The sequence below is a fragment of the Mobula birostris genome, chromosome 19 (assembly GCF_030028105.1).
Source record: "Mobula birostris isolate sMobBir1 chromosome 19, sMobBir1.hap1, whole genome shotgun sequence".
NCBI lineage: Eukaryota > Metazoa > Chordata > Chondrichthyes > Myliobatiformes > Myliobatidae > Mobula > Mobula birostris.
In genome coordinates, this window is record NC_092388.1 from 67,907,736 (window position 1) to 67,923,682 (window position 15,947).

The window sequence follows — 15,947 nt, forward strand, 5'->3', positions numbered from 1 at the left end:
GGATGGGGAGAAATATCTATATTCAATACCTTTGAAATAATATTAAAAATGTCTTTCCAAAAAGTTTCCAAAGTAGGACAGGACCAAAACATATGAGTTAAGGAAGCTATCTCCCCATGACATCTGTCACAAAGAGGGTTAATATGAGAATGAAAATGAGCTAATTTATCTTTAGACATATGTGCTCTATGAACAACTTTAAATTGAATTAAGGAATGTTTGGAACAGATAGAGGAAGTATTGATTAGTTGTAAAATAAGCGCCCAGTCATCTGCCGAGACAATAAAACCCAATTCCTTTTCCCAATCTGACCTAATCTTATCGAATAGAGCTTTCCTAAGTTTCATGATAGTATTATAAATAATAGCCATTACACCGTTCTAACATGGGTTAAGGTTAATTATATATCTAAAATATATGTAGGAGGTAATGTAGGAAAGGAAGAGAGTATAGTACTTAGGAAATTTCTAACTTGGAGATATCTAAAAAAAATGTATTCTTGGTAAGTTATATTTGTTAGATAATTGTTCAAAAGACATAAGGGACACATCTAAAAATAAATCCAAAAACCATGATATACCATTAGTTTTCCAAATTTGAAAGGCACGGTCCGTGGAGGAGGGGGGAAAGAATATGTTGCCTAAAATAGGAATCACAAGCCCAAATTGATTAAAATCGAAACATTTTCGGAATTGAAACCAAATACGTAAGGTATATTTAACTATCGTGTTACAAACCTGTTTGTGGCGTTTCAAATCAAAAGGATCAGAAGAACCTAAAATGGAGCCAAGTGCATAACCTTAAGCAGATCCATTTAGGAATGGATAATGTATCTTGGTCAAGTAACCAAAATTTCATGTGTTGAATATTAATTGCCCAATAATAGAATCTAAAGTTAGGTAATGCCAAACCTCCATCTCTCTTAGCTTTCTGTAGATGTATTCTACCCAATCTCGGGTTTTTATTTTTCCAAATAAATGAAGACATTTTAGAGTCAACTTTGTCAAAAAAGGATTTTGGAACAAAAATCGGTAGTGCCTGAAATACATATAAAAATTTTGGCAGAATAAACATCTTAACAGCATCAATACGACCAATCAAATTTAAATAAAGTGGAGACCATTTAAATGAAAGTTGAGTAATGTGGTCAATTAAGGGTAGGAAATTAGTCTTAAATAAATCCTTATGTTTACAGGTAATTTTAATCCCAAGATATGAAAAATGGTTATTAGCCAATTTTAATGGGAGGTTCTGATATAAGGGAACTTGCTTATTAATCGGGAAAAGTTCACTCTTACTGAGATTTAACTTATAACCTGAAAAAAGACTAAATTGTGCTAATAAATCTAAAGCAGTAGGAATAGATTTTTGAGGATTAGAAATATATAAAAGTAAGTCATCAGCATAAATTGATACTTTATGAGACTTTAAACCAGGAGTTATACCAATAATATTTGGAGATTCTCGAATAGCAATTGCAAGAGGTTCTAATGCAATATCAAATAATAAAAGACTAAGAGGACAACCTTGTCTGGTACCTCGAAAAAGAGGAAAAAAAGGTGAGTTTAAAGAGTTAGTACGAACTGAGGCCATAGGAGAATGATATAACAATTTGATCCAGGATATAAATTTCCGGCTGAAATTAAACATTTCAAACACCTTAAATAAGTAAGGCCATTCGATTCTGTCGAAGGCTTTTTCAGCGTCTAAGGAAATGACGCATTCAGGATCATTTTGTGACGGGGTATAGACAATGTTTAACAGTGTACGAATATTATAAGAAGAGTAACGACCTTTAATAAAACCCGTTTGGTCTTCCGAAATAATATAAGGAAGTGCTTTTTCTAATCTGTTTGCTAATAATTTAGAAAAAATTTTAGAGTCAGCATTTAATAAAGATATTGGTCTATGAGATGCACATCGAGCAGGATCTTTATCCTTCTTTAATATTAAAGAGGTCGATGCTCTATAAAAGGATTCAGGAAGTTTACCAAGTTTTAATAAGGCATCCAGAACCCTGAATAACCAAGGGATTAATGAGGATGCAAAAAATTTATAAAATTCTGCAGTAAACTCATCAGGACCAGGAGCTTTCCCCGGGTTCATAGAAAAATAATATTCTTAATCTCATCAGTGGTAAAGGAAGTGTCTAACATAGAAGATATATCATGTGAAATCTTAGGGAAATCTAGGTTATCTAAAAAGTCATACATATATTTAGAGTCTCCTGGAGACTCTGATTGATATAAGGAGGAATAAAAGTCAAAAAAGGATTGATTAATCTCAGCGTGATCAAATATCAGTTGATCTTTTTGATTATAAATCTGATTAATTTGAAATTTAGTATAGTTAGTCTTCAACTGATTAGCAAACAGTTTACCAACTTTGTCACTATGTATATAAAATTCGCTTCTTGTTTTCATTAATTGATTGCAATAGAGGACGAAAGTAATAAACTGTGTTCCATTTGAAGTTCAGTTCTTTGTTTATACAACTTCTCAGAGGGAGCTGTAGCATATTTCTTATCAATTTCCTTAATCTTGTCCACAATAACCAGCTCCTCCTCCTTCAACCTCTTCCTCAAAGCAGCAGAGTACGAGATGATCTGACCACGAATATAAGCTTTAAAAGTATCCCAAAGGGTGTTCATGGATATATCCTCTGTACAGTTGATTGTAAAAAAGAGATCAATCTGTTCATCCATAAAGTTAACAAAATCCGAGGCCTGAAGCAACAGCGAATTAAAATGCTATTGTCTATTATTTTGTGTATTGGCCAATATTTTAATAGAAAGCTTAAGTGGCGCATGATCCGAAATGGTTATAGAGTCATATTCACATTTAACCACTGAAGAAATAAGATGAGAGTCAATAAAAAAATAATCAATTCTTGAATAGGAATGATGAACATGTGAAAAAAAAGCAAAATCTTTTTCCTGAGGATGCAAAAAACGCCAAATGTCCGTTGACCCAGAATCTGAGAGAAATGAATTAATCAAGGTTGCAGATTTATTGGGTAGAGTCCATAAAGGAGCCGAACGGTCCAATAATGGGGATAAACAAGTATTAAGATCCCCGCCCCAGATTAGTGAAAACTCATTCAAATTTGGGAACAAATTAAATAATGATTTATAAAATTCCGGACAGTCCATGTTGGGAGCATAGACGTTAACCAAAACTACCTTTTTATTAAAGAATAAACCACTAACCAATAGAAATCTACCATTCGGATCAGAAATAATATCGTGTTGTACGAAAGTGATTGAGGGATCTATAAAAAGAGAAACTCCTTGAATTTTAGCGTTAGAATTCGAATGGAAGTGTTGATCTTTCCAGAACTTAAAAAAACGTAGTCTGTCCCCCCTCCGCACATGGGTCTCTTGTAAAAAATAGAATATGTGCTTTAAGTCTCCGGAATACTTTAAAGACTTTTTTCCTTTTTATTGGATGATTAAGACCGTTAGTATTCCAAGAGACAAAATTAATAGTAGACTCCATAATCCCTAAAGTCAACCCTCAAATAAAGGAGGATTGACAATAGGTTCGACCCATGAACCCGGAAAGGGAACAGAATAAACAAGAGATAACAGGAAAGAGAACGCGACCAATACTTTGGTAATATAAGTAGCCCAAGAAGAAAGAAAAACTAAAAAGTGAAGCCTCCCCCACCCCGTAACCTCAAAGCTAAATCTGAGATAGACCAGCCGGAAAGAAGCGAGCACTAGAACTACCCCCATGACTTCCAATAGACGCTCACTAAAAAAAAGTGTATATATAAAAAGATCAGCTAAAGTTATAAAACAGTAAAGGAATAAAAAAAGTACACCAATTAAAACGAAAACGATATAATACAAAGAAAAAACAAGTACATATAAAGAAAACCGTTAATCTACAACAGACCGTATAACTAAACAAGAAAATGAAATATTAGCATAGACTAGCCAAGAAAACTACAAAAAGTACGTTTGAAAACTACAAAGTTTAAGGCCTCCAGGGATATACATAAAATGATGCTGAGGGAATAGCCACCCAGAATCCCCAGGGAAGAAAAAAGGAATGACGCAGTTAAAAAAAAAGTTTGGCAACCATATTAATTAAACCGAAAAAAATCTTTTCTGCCCTCATATAAAGCAAGAAAAATTAAACCCAACAGATTAACTGCCTCCGATCAAACAGAGATGATTTAATAGTGCGATTAAGATGTTGAAGGCAAGAGTTGATCCAGGTAACTCTGGGCTCCTGATGGAAAGTCGAAAAAATGGGAAGACCCATCAGACAATCGCATCCTCAAACGTGCGGGATAAAGCAACACTGGTTTTAAATCTATCTTGTAGAATTCCGATATCACAGATCTGTAACGGACACCTGTTTACTAAAACCTTCCAGCAATCGAAAGCGAAGATCCGAGAAATCATTGTAACCTTTAGGTCGAGCAAAGCGAAGCAACTTCTCCTTGTCTTGAAAATAATGAAATCGTAAAATAACATGCCGAAGTTTATCTGACTTAGGCAAATATAATGGGACTCTGTGAGCCCGATCCAATAGTGGTGGTTGATCAGGAAATAAGGTGGGAAATGAATCTTTTAATAGTTGAGAGAAAAACTTTATAGGGTCATCAGATACAGCAGCTTCACGAATACCAATAATTCAAATGTTCTGTCGTCGCATTCTGCATTCTAAGTCAGAATTTTTAAAGGTCAGAAAGTCAAGTGTTTTCTTCATTACAGTAATTGTTTCTTCAATTTTCCCCATCTTGAATTCATTTTGTTGCGTGGGTATTTGGAGATTAGATATAGCAGTCTGATGTTCGGTGATAGATGTTTTCATTTTATCAATTTCATCGATAATTTTCTGCAGTTTAGTTGAAATCTCCGCACGAATCAGATCCGATATAGTAGTTGAGATTTCCGTACGAATCAGATCCAATATAGCTTGCATAGTTACTGCTGGTTCAATCGGAGGAGGGTCGGTAACTTTTGGTCTAACCGGAGGTTTGCCGTCTTTCCCGTTCTTAGACATAGTGTACCTTAAAAGCATCCAAATATATAATAGCAATCCGCTGCAAGGTATTGTAAAAATCGTTGCCTTAAAAGTTAGCTTAAGTGTAGCTGATCATAGGGTAAAGCCCAGAGGTAATGGAGCAAGTCAAGAACACGACTTCACTCCATGAACTCTACCGGAAGTCCGAGTTCAACTTGAAATTTGATAGGGCGAAAGTAAAATCCAATGTAGCAGTATTTCAGTGGAGTAAAGGATATTACAATGGTATGAGAGAGCAGTTGGCCTAAGTAAGATGGATGAAGATGCTGGCAGGGCTTCAGTTTCTGGGAAAAATGAAGAAGATGCAGGATAGGTGTATTCTAAAAACAAATAAATACTTAAATGGCAAAATAGTACAACCATGGCTGACAAGGGAAGTCAAAGCTGATGTTAAAACAAAAGAGAGGGCATACAACAAAGCAAAAATTAGCAGGAAGACAGAGGATTGGGAAGCTTTTAAATACCTACAGAAAGCAACTAAAAATATCATTAGGATGGAAAAGATAAAATATGAAAATGAGCTAGCAAACAAGGTGGATAGAATAAACTTTTTCAAGTATATAAAAAATAAATGAGAGATGTGAGTGGATATAGGACCGCTAGAAAATGAGGCTGGAGAAATAATAATGGGGGACAAGGAGAGGGCAGATTAACTAAATGAATATTTTGCATCAGTCTTCACTGTGGAAGGCACTAGCAATGTGCCAGCTGTTGAGGGAAGAGAAATGAGTGCAGTTACTATTACAAGGGAGAAGATGCTCAGAAAGCTGAAAGACCTAAGGGTACATAAGTCATCTGGACCAGATGAACTGCACTTTAGGGTTCTGAGAGAGGTAGCAGTAGAGATTGTGGAGGTATTAGCAGTGATCTTTCAAGAATCATTGAACTTTGGCATGGTTCCAGAGGACTGGAAAATTACAAATGTCACTCCACTCTTTAAGAAAGGAGGAAGGTAGCAGAAAGGAAATTATAGACCTGCTAGCCTGACCTCAGTGTTTAGGAGTTAATTGTTGAGGATGAGGCTGTGGAGTACTTTGCAACACAGGACAAGATAGGACAAATTCAGCATGGATTCCTTAAGGGAAAATCTTGCCTGACGAACCTGTTGGGATTCTTTGAGGAGATTATAGGATAGAAAAAGGGGATGCAGTGGTATTGTGTATATGGATTTTCTGAAGGACAGATTAGGAGAACGGGCAAGAAAGTGGCAAATGAAATACAATGTTGGAAAATGCATGATCATGCACTTTAGTGGTAACAAAAATGTGCAGACTATTTTCTAACCAGGGAGAAAATCAAAAAATCTGAGATGCAAAGGGACTTGGGAGTCCTTGTGCAGAACACCCTAAAGATTAATTTGCAGGTTAAGTCAGTGGTGAGGAAGGCAAATGCAATGTTAACATTCATTCCAAGAGTTCTAAAATATTAAGAGCAGGGATATGATGCTGAGGCTTTATAAGGCACTAGTGAGACCACACCTTGAATATTGTGAAGAGTTTTAGGCTCCTTATCTAAGATAAAATGTGCTAGCATTGGAGAGGGTCCAGAGGAGGTTCATAAGGATGATTCTGGAGATGAAAGGGTTATCATACAAGGAACGAGTGATGGCGCTGGGCCTGTATCTGCTGGAATTTAGGAGGATGAGGGGGGGAATCTCATCGAAACCCTTCGAATGTTGAAAGGCCCAGACAGAGTTGATCACATCTATGAAGAGTGCTGCAACAAGGAAGTAGCAACCATCATGAAAGACCCCACCATTTCTTCTCACTACTACCATTGGGCAGGAGGTACAGAAGCCTTGGGTCCCACACCACCAGCTTCAGGAGCTGTTATTACCCTACAGTCATCAGGCTGCTGAACTGGCATTGATAACTTCACTCACCTCAACTCTGAACTGATTCTACAACCTAAAACGTTGACGAATATAGCCATAGTGTTCTGGTGTCATAGTCATAGTGTTCTCTGATTCTTTATTCTATCCTACCAACTCACTTTCAAGGACTTTACAACTCATGTTTTCAGTATTATTTATATTTTATTTGCACCATTTGTCTTCCTTGGCACAGCGGCTGTTTGTCAGTCAGTACTTTTGTATAGATTTTCACAAATATTATTGCATCCGTTTATTTTCCTGTAAATCCCTGCAAGAAAATGAATCTCAGGGTAGTATATAGTGACATAATGTATATGTACTTTGATTATAACTATACTTTGACTTTGACTTTGATGTGAGTTTGGGGATAAACACTGGCCATGGGACATTGAGAAGTGCTGCCCTGCTGTGCGTCAAGCATAGCCATGGGTCGTTCAGGGACAGCTCTTACACTTCCCAGTGACTCCAACAGCACACTATGGCCTCGGTACTTAACAGGGTACTTGTGGTCAGCCTCCGTGCACTAGCACCAATGCACACAGTTGTGGCTTTGCATCTTTTTTAAGTCAAGAACTAATGGGAGTCATTTGGGTGAAAAATCACTGGGAGCCCGTTTGCTGTTCTAATTTGTGCTTTGATGGGAAAGTTGAAATTAATCTCTTGAGGGACACAGATTGGAAAGAAGCATGTATAGTAAGTTATATAAGATGGATTGGGAAGTGGAAACAGAACTTGGAAAATTATGTATATTATAGGAGAATGCTGGGGTTCTGATCAATCCAACAAAAAGAAAATGTAGATGAAAATGATTGAAAAGCTTGTAGGTGCTGGAACTCTGAAATAAAAACAAGGAATGCTAAAATACTCAGAAGATCAAAGAGAAGCAGAATTAAGACTTCAGGTCCAAGACTCTTGAAACTGGAACATTAATACTGTTCCCGCCTGGTATGATCTGTGTTTTCAGCAGTTTGTACTTTTTTTAATTAAGAAAACTTCACCAGGAAATTCTTTCTCTTGTAATGAATAATTGATGTGTTGTCCAGGCACTTAGCTCCCCTCAGGGTTAAACAAAGTGTTAAGGCTACGCACTATTAAATTGACCAAAAGAAGCCCTTAATAAAAGGCTATGTGGCAAAAAGATTCATTGCAGGAGGAATTCAGAGAAGTCCCATCTGCTGCATAGTTCTGACAGGAAACCCAAAATAAAGTACAGTGGATTCTGATTAATAGGGCCATCGGTTAATTAGGTCAGCCACTTATTTGGGACAAAATCTAATTGAGAAAATAGCTGGGATTCCTTTCATTTATTTGGGACACTACGCCATGTAATTGGGACAGGAGACAATTGCTGAACAGTTTCTGGCTAGCACCAGTCGCGTGCACGTGCATGGTTGTTAGACACTACACTGTATTTCGAGTGAACAGTTTTTAAATAGTGTCACTTTCATGTGTTTGTATTCAAGAAGTAATTATTTTTCTCACTGTTAGTTGGCGAGTAATAAGTAGTAAGACAAGTCAGAACTGCTTTGCTCACTGCAGCTTCAGGCATTCAGGCTGGAAGATGCCAAAAATGGCTGGAAATAATTTCATTATTCCACAAGTTCAAAGTTCAATGTAAATTTATTATCAAAGTTCACATATGTCAACATATATTGCCCTGAAATTCACTTTCTTGTGAGCATGCGCAATAAATCCAATAACCATAATAGAATTAATGAAAGACCGCACCAACCGGGCAGACAACCAGGGTACAAAATAAAACAAACTGTGCAAATACAAAAAGAAAGGGGAAAAGGAATAATGAATAAATAAACAGGAAACAAATGACCAAACAAACAAGGAAGCAAGCAATAAATATTGAGAATATGAGATGAAGAGTGTTGAAAGTGAGTCCATAAGTTGTGGGAACAGTTCAGTGATGGGATTCAGTTCAATAAGGAACTATGAAGAATTTGAAGGTATCGACAATCATCTTGAATGTTACAATGAAAATGAAGACTTGGACGATACAGTCATCAACAGCATTGTATGAATGTAGTCCACTACCTACACTAGTTGTCTGCACTGTTATTGTCCATTTACCGTCAAAGGAATGCGACCTGGATGAATTCCTCCATTGATATTAGAACTAATACAGAATTTTATAGTACTACAGTAGTATTGTTAGTGTTCTAATTTAACCTGTATTTCATTTATATAAATAATTTGTTACTCAATTAAACGGTGGTTTGTCTTTTTTATACAGTTTTAAGTATGTACGAAGTACTTCCATGAAACTTTGAATAATTGGGCAGCCACTTAATTGGACCAAAATGTACAGGTCCCAATGTGTCCCAATTAACTGAATTGGACTGAATTGAATTGAATTAATCAATTAATTAATTGAATCCCACTGAACCCAATCCCTTCCATCTGAAGGAGATGTAACAGGGACATACTGCTTGTGTTCTTTCATGAATTATAAAACAGCACACCACAGAGGGAAGTCTTCATGCTCTTCTTCAATGAACAATTTGGTTAGTTCCACTAATTTGCGCCAAATATCTGAAACTTTGTCACTTTCAGGTATGTATCCATGTCCTTTTAAGCTGCTGTTGAATGTGTTGAAGTAGATTCTATCTTTAACCACAATTTTTAGTATCGTTTTTAATCAGCCTGGGTTTTCCTACACATTTTAATTCTTATTGCAGCCACAAATGAATAGAAAACCTTATTTTACAGTGTGGCCTGTAAGTTAGTGTTGTACATCTAATGCAAGTTCTGTTTTTCCAGTAAAGCTTCTCACAGGACTTCATAGGAGAGACAGAATGCAAGGGAGTGACAATAGAATACAGCAGGTCTTTGTCAGCTGTCAGCAGTGACTCTGTTTGATTTTTTTTCAACAGTGAGCTTCATGTTATGTTTAATCATCCATTGAACAGGTTTCGGACATAGAGCGCAGAATTTCAGCCCTGAATGTAGCAGGTCTGAATGTGGTCCCCTGTGAACGACTGCTGAAGAAACGTAACCTGCCCGAGGCGACGGTGAGAAAGAGTTTGTGTTGAAACTGTTGTCAGATAACATTTCCTGTTAAAGTGCTGGCTTGATGGTGGAGTGTACCTCTTGTGTTTTATTCCAGGCTGAGACGATTGATTCTTCAAGGCAACAGAGGAGAAAGCTTCCTGCACCACCAAAACAAGGTATCAAGAATAAGTACCTTACTCAGTAACCTGAGTTATGAGAATTGCGGTGCCATTATGAGTCAGGTTCATCTAATTACCATTGTTCAGTCTAAACCAGCACACGGACTTCATCAATTAGAGATGACATTCTGTGGAAAATGCAGCTTTGACAGTAGAACTTAAGCAAGTGTATGGAGAAGTTGCTAATAGATGTAAGAATAAAAAGGTAGTAATAGTGAGAAATTACAATTTTACCAGTATTGACTGGACCAGCAAAAATGTTTCTTGAGGGTCTTACTTGGGAGGGTGCAATACTGGACCTGCTCTTTGGGAAGGAGACAGAGTAATCTGGCAGTCAGGGAGCACCTTGATTCTAGTGACCATAATTCTAATTGTTTTACGGTGGTGATGCAAAGGGATAGGACAGACTCAGAATCAGATTTATTATCACTGGCTTACTGTACATGACGTGAACTTTGTTGTTTTCTGGTGACTACTACTAATACGTCAACTCAGGCCTAGGGGGCCGGTGTCGGGCACAATGATGGACTCTCCACTCCTCCCTCTCCCTCATCAGTGTGTTCAGTTCATCTACATTAGCCGCGCTGCTGTCTTCTAGGAGCATGTTGACCATAGTCTTGGGAGGGCGCCCAGGGTTCATCCTCCCGTGCTTGGGCTCCCATATAATGACTAGGCTGGCAGGTAGCTCGGGGTGGCGTAGACAGTGCCCCGTTAGTTGCAGTCTTCTCGCCTCGATTTTAATGGTGAGCATCGGTAGGTTGTTATAGAGCTCAACGTTCGTCATGTGCAGTTGCCAACTCACGTCAAGAGTCATCCGGAGCATTCGTGTATAGCAACCATCTAGAGACTTTCACATAGTCTTGGTGAGTGTCCACATCTCGCATCCGTACGTGACAATGGACCCTATGACTGCTATGAAGATCCTCTTTTTAAGCCCTCTGGTCAGGTTCGACTTCCAGATTTCCTTCATGTCGTTCATAGCCACGCCAGCACCTTCCGTACCTTTATGTCCTTCTCCAAACTTATCATTCTTGACCTGAGGTACTTGAAGTCAAAGACTTTCTTAATGGTATCTTTCTTTATGGTCTTGAGAGTACCTTTGTCGCAGATAAACGCCATGTACTCTGTCTTTTTAGCATTTAGGTGAAGTCCAACTTTATTGAACTCAATTTCTACTTTTGTCAGTAGCTGCTGTGCTTCCTCCATCTGGTCAGAGAGCAGGACTATGTCATCTGCAAAATCGGGATCTGTGAGTGTAACTGGTCTGACCCTTTTGGTTCGCCCTGGTTTTATGGTAAAACCAAGCTCGTCATGATCTTTGGTACTTGTGGCGACAGTAAATTACAATAAATTACTGAAGATGTCCTCAGTGCTGGGAAGGGTTTTGCCCGAGAAGTTAGACCATAAGATATTGGAGCAGAGTTAGGCCACTCGGCCTATCACATCTGCTCCCCCATTTCATCATGACTGATCCATTTCCCGCTAAACTCCATTCTCCTGCCTTTTCCTCATAACCTTTCATGTCATGACTAATCAAGAGCCTATCAGCCTCTGACCTAAATACACCCAATGACCTGGCCTCCTCAGCCACTGGTATTGAATTCCACAGATTCACCAACTTTTGGCAAAAGAAACTCCTCCTCATCTCCATTCTAAATGGATGTTCCTTTATTCTGAGGCTGTGTCAGCTAGACTCCCCCACTATAGGAAACATCCTCTCCACATCCACTCTATCTAAGCCTGGCAACATTCAATAGGTTTCAACTGAGATCCACCCTCATTCTTCTAAATTCTAGTGAGTACGGGCTCTCAGCCTTTCATTCCTGGAATCATCTTCGTGAACTTCCTTTGAACATACTCTGCACATCCTTTCTTAGGTGTGGGGCCCAAATCTGCTCTCTATACTCCAGGTGAGGCCTCACCTGTGCTTTGTAAAGCCCCAGCATTACATCCTTGTTTTTATTTTTTAGCTGGCTGAGTCTACAAGCCTCTGCAATGTCTTGTGATTCTGTGCATTGAAGCCTCCATATCAGGCTGTCTTTTAAGCCTTCAGAATGCTCTCCTCTGTACATCTATAGAAATTTGTAAGTGTGTTTGTTGCATAGCAGTTCTCCTCAAACTCCGAGCACAGTGGAGCTGTTGGTGTGCTTTCTAAGATTGCATCAATATTTTGGATCTAGGGTAGATGCTCCAAGATATCAATGCCCAGGAACTCAAAACTGCTTACCCTTATCAACGCTGACCCTTCAACAAGAGCTGGTGTGTGATCTCTCATCTTCTCCTTCCTAAAGTCCACAGTTACCCCCTGGACTTGCTGACATTGAGTGCAAAGTTGTTGTTGCGACGCCACTCAAACAGCTGATTTCTAACTCCTGTAGGCTTCCTCATTGTCGTCAGAGACTTCACCAACGATAGTGTTGTCGTGTGTGAATGTATAGATGACATTTGGGCTATGCTGAACCAGACGTTCACTGGTGTAGAGAGTGAAGAGCAGTGAGCTAAGCACACATCTTGGAGTGCTACATGTGTTGATGTTCAGCAAAGAGATACTATTACTGACCTACACTCTATGTGGTCTCCTGATGAAGTCAAGGATACATTTGCAGATGGAGGTACAGGGGCCCAAGTTTTGAAACTTGGTGATTAATACTGAGGGGATGATGGTGTTGAATACTGAGCTACAATCGATAAATAAGAGCATGGAGTGTGTTCTGCTGTTGTTTATATGCTCCAGAGTAGAGAAATGATAACATACTGGTAAAGACATACTGAGGCGCAGGCAAATCGCAGCAGGTCCAGGGTCCAGGTCCTTGCTGAGACAGGAATTAATTCTGGCCACAACTAGCTTCTTGAAACAATTTATTGCGGTAGATGTGAATTCTATTGGGCAGTAGTTGTTGAGGCAGTCCTGCCTGCTCTTCCTGGGTACCACTATGGCAGGCAGGAATTTGTATTTTGTGGAACGGTAGAAAGAGAGCATCTGTGAATGTATTTGCTTCATAGTTAGCCACTGGTAAAGGTCCTGAAGACTGGAAGATGGCTAAGCCAGTGTTTAAGAAAGATAGACAGGTCAGCCTAATATCAGTAATGGAGGAGTTACTGGAGGGAATTCTGACAGCAGAATCTATCCAGAATATAGATAGCAAAATCTGATTAGACAGAGTCAGAGGTTGGAAGCAAAGGGTGGTGGTTGAAAGTTGCTTCTTGAAATGGAGGCTGTTGACTCGTGGTGTGCCATTGGGTTTAGTGTTGGGTCTGTTATTGTTTGTTTTTTATACAAATCCACAAGACTGTGAATGACATGAAATTAGGAGGTATTTTGCTGGTAAAGAATGTTATTTTGGATTACGGAGTGGGGGGAAGGGGGTCTTGATCAGCTGGGGAGGTGTTCTGGGGGCTGGCAAATGGACTTCAATATGGATAAGTGTGAGATTTTGGAAAATTTTGGAAAGTCAAACCAGTGTAGGACTTACAGTAGTGTGCAAAAGTCCTAAGCACATATATTGTATACAGCTAGAGTGCCAAAGACTTTTGCATAGTACTGTAGTAATTTGAGGTATTGGACTGTACTGCTGCCACAAGAAAACACATTTCATGAACCTGATTCTGATATGAGTCTCTGTTGTGGACTGAGAGAGGGAAGGGGACAGAGGAAGGAGAATCGTTGTTGGGAAAAGGGAAAGGGGAGGGAGCGGGAAGCAGTAGACAGACAATCAGCAGTGGTCAATAAACCAGTTGTTTGGAATCAAATGACTTTGCCTTGCAGGATATATACATCCCAAAGAGGAAGAAGTTTTCTAAAGGAAAGATAACGCAACAGTAGCTAACAAGAGAAGTCAAAGCCAGCATAAAAGCCAAAGAGAGGGCATATAATAGAGCAAAAATTAGTAGGAAGGTAGAGGATTGGGAAACTTCTAAAAACCAACAGAAGGTAATTAAGAAGGAAAAAAGTAATTAAGAAGGAAAAGATGGAAAATAAGCTAGCCAATAATATTAAAGACGATACCAAAAGTTTCTTCTAGGTGTTAGGGTCATGAGGTGTGCGAAATTACCATAACCAGAGAGAAGATTCTAGGGAAACTGAAAGGTCTGAAGATAGATAAGTCACTTGGACCAGATGGTGTACACCCTAAGGTTCTGAAAGTGGTAGCTGAAGAGATTGTGGAGGCAATTGTAATGATCTTTCAAGAATCACTGGATTCTGGAATGGTTCCGGAAGACTGAAAAATTGCAAATGTCACATCACTCTTCAAGAAGGGAGAGAGGCAGAAGAAAGGAAATGATAGGCCATTTAGTCTGACCTCAGTAGCTAGCAAGATGTTGGAGTCAATTATTAATGACGAGGTGTCAGGTTATTTAGAAGCACATGATAAAATAGGCCGTAGTCAGCAGGGTTTCCTCAAGGGAAAATCTCATTTGACAAATCTGTTGGAATTCCTTGAAGAAATAATAGCAGTATAGACAAAGGAGAATCAGTTGATGTTGTGTACTTGGATTTTCAGAAGGCCTTTGACAAGGTGCCACACATGAGGTTGCTTAACAAGCTACAAGCCCACGGTACTACAGGAATGCTTCTAAAATGGATAAAGCAGTGACTGATTGGCAGGAGGCAAAGAGTAGGAATAAAGTAAGCATTTTGGTAGGCTACCAGTGACTAGTGGTTTTCCACAGTTGTCTGTGTTGGGATCGATTCTTTTTACATTATATGTTAGTGATTTTGATGATGGAATTGATGGCTTTTTTGCAAGGTTTACAGATGATATGAAGATAGCTGGAGGGGCAGGTAGTTCTGAGGAAGAAGGGAGGCTACAGAAGGACAGGCAAATTAGGGAACTGGTCAAAAAATGGCAGATGGAATACAGTGTTGGGAAGTGTATGGTCATGCACCTTGGTAGAACAAATGAAAGGGTTGACTGTTTTCTAAATGGAGGGAAAATACAAAAAATTGGGGCACAAAGGGACTTGGGAGTCCTCGTGCAGGATTCTGTAAAGGCTAATTTACAGGTTGAGTCTGTGGTGAGGAAGTCAAATGCAATGTTAGCACTTATTTCAGAGGGTTACAATATAAAAGCAAGGATGTAATGTTGAGACTTTATAAAGCAACGGTGAGGCCTCACTTGGAGTATTGTGAGCAGTTTTGGTTCTCTTATGGTAGAAAGGATGTGCTGAAACTGGAGAGAGTTCAAAGGCATGTCATTGGAAGAGTGTTTGATGGCTGTGGGCCTGTATTCAGTAGAATTCAGAAGAATGAGGGGTGACCTCATTAAAACCTATCAAATGGATAGAGTGGATATGGACAGGATGTCTCCTGTGGTGGGGGAGTGTAAGACCAGAGGACACAGCCTCAGAATAGACGTGCATCATTTGAGAACAGAGATGAGAAGACATTTCTTTAGCCAAAGAGTGGTGAATCTGTAGAATTCTTTGCCACAGCAGCTGTGGAGGCCAAATCTTTATGTATATTTAAGGCTGAGGTTGATAGATTCTTGATTAATAAGGCATGAAGAGATACAGGGAGAAGGCCGGAGATTGGGGTTGAGAGAAGAACTGGATCATTGATGATGAAATGGTGGAGCAGACTTGATGGGCCAAGTGGCCTAATTCTGCTTCTATATCTTATGGTCTGAGGGCTGGGTGTGCTTGCACCTGCACCACCCACCACCCCTGACACTCCTTCTCTGCCACCTATCCCACACCCCGACTGCGGCCATCCACCCTCACCATTCCCACATCCTTTGTCCTGCCAGATTTACAAATGCACTCTCCACTCCACAATGACAAACATAGTACTGCTCAAAAGTCTTAATCACACTAAATATATACATACATACCTTGGAGTATTGCAGACTACTG

General features: G+C 39.1%; 1 protein-coding gene across 1 annotated transcript in view; it reads left to right on the forward strand.

The window, feature by feature from the left end:
• LOC140212401 (rab effector MyRIP-like) overlaps window positions 1–12,591 on the forward strand; it is a 48,503-nt gene extending 35,912 nt beyond the window's left edge. The window contains exons 5-7 of the mRNA XM_072283147.1: window positions 9,834–9,935; window positions 10,031–10,091; window positions 12,473–12,591. Coding sequence (XP_072139248.1) covers window positions 9,834–9,935; window positions 10,031–10,091; window positions 12,473–12,591 — 282 coding nt within the window. The remainder of the gene's footprint in view (window positions 1–9,833; window positions 9,936–10,030; window positions 10,092–12,472) is intronic.
• The last annotated feature ends 3,356 nt before the right edge of the window (window positions 12,592–15,947 follow it).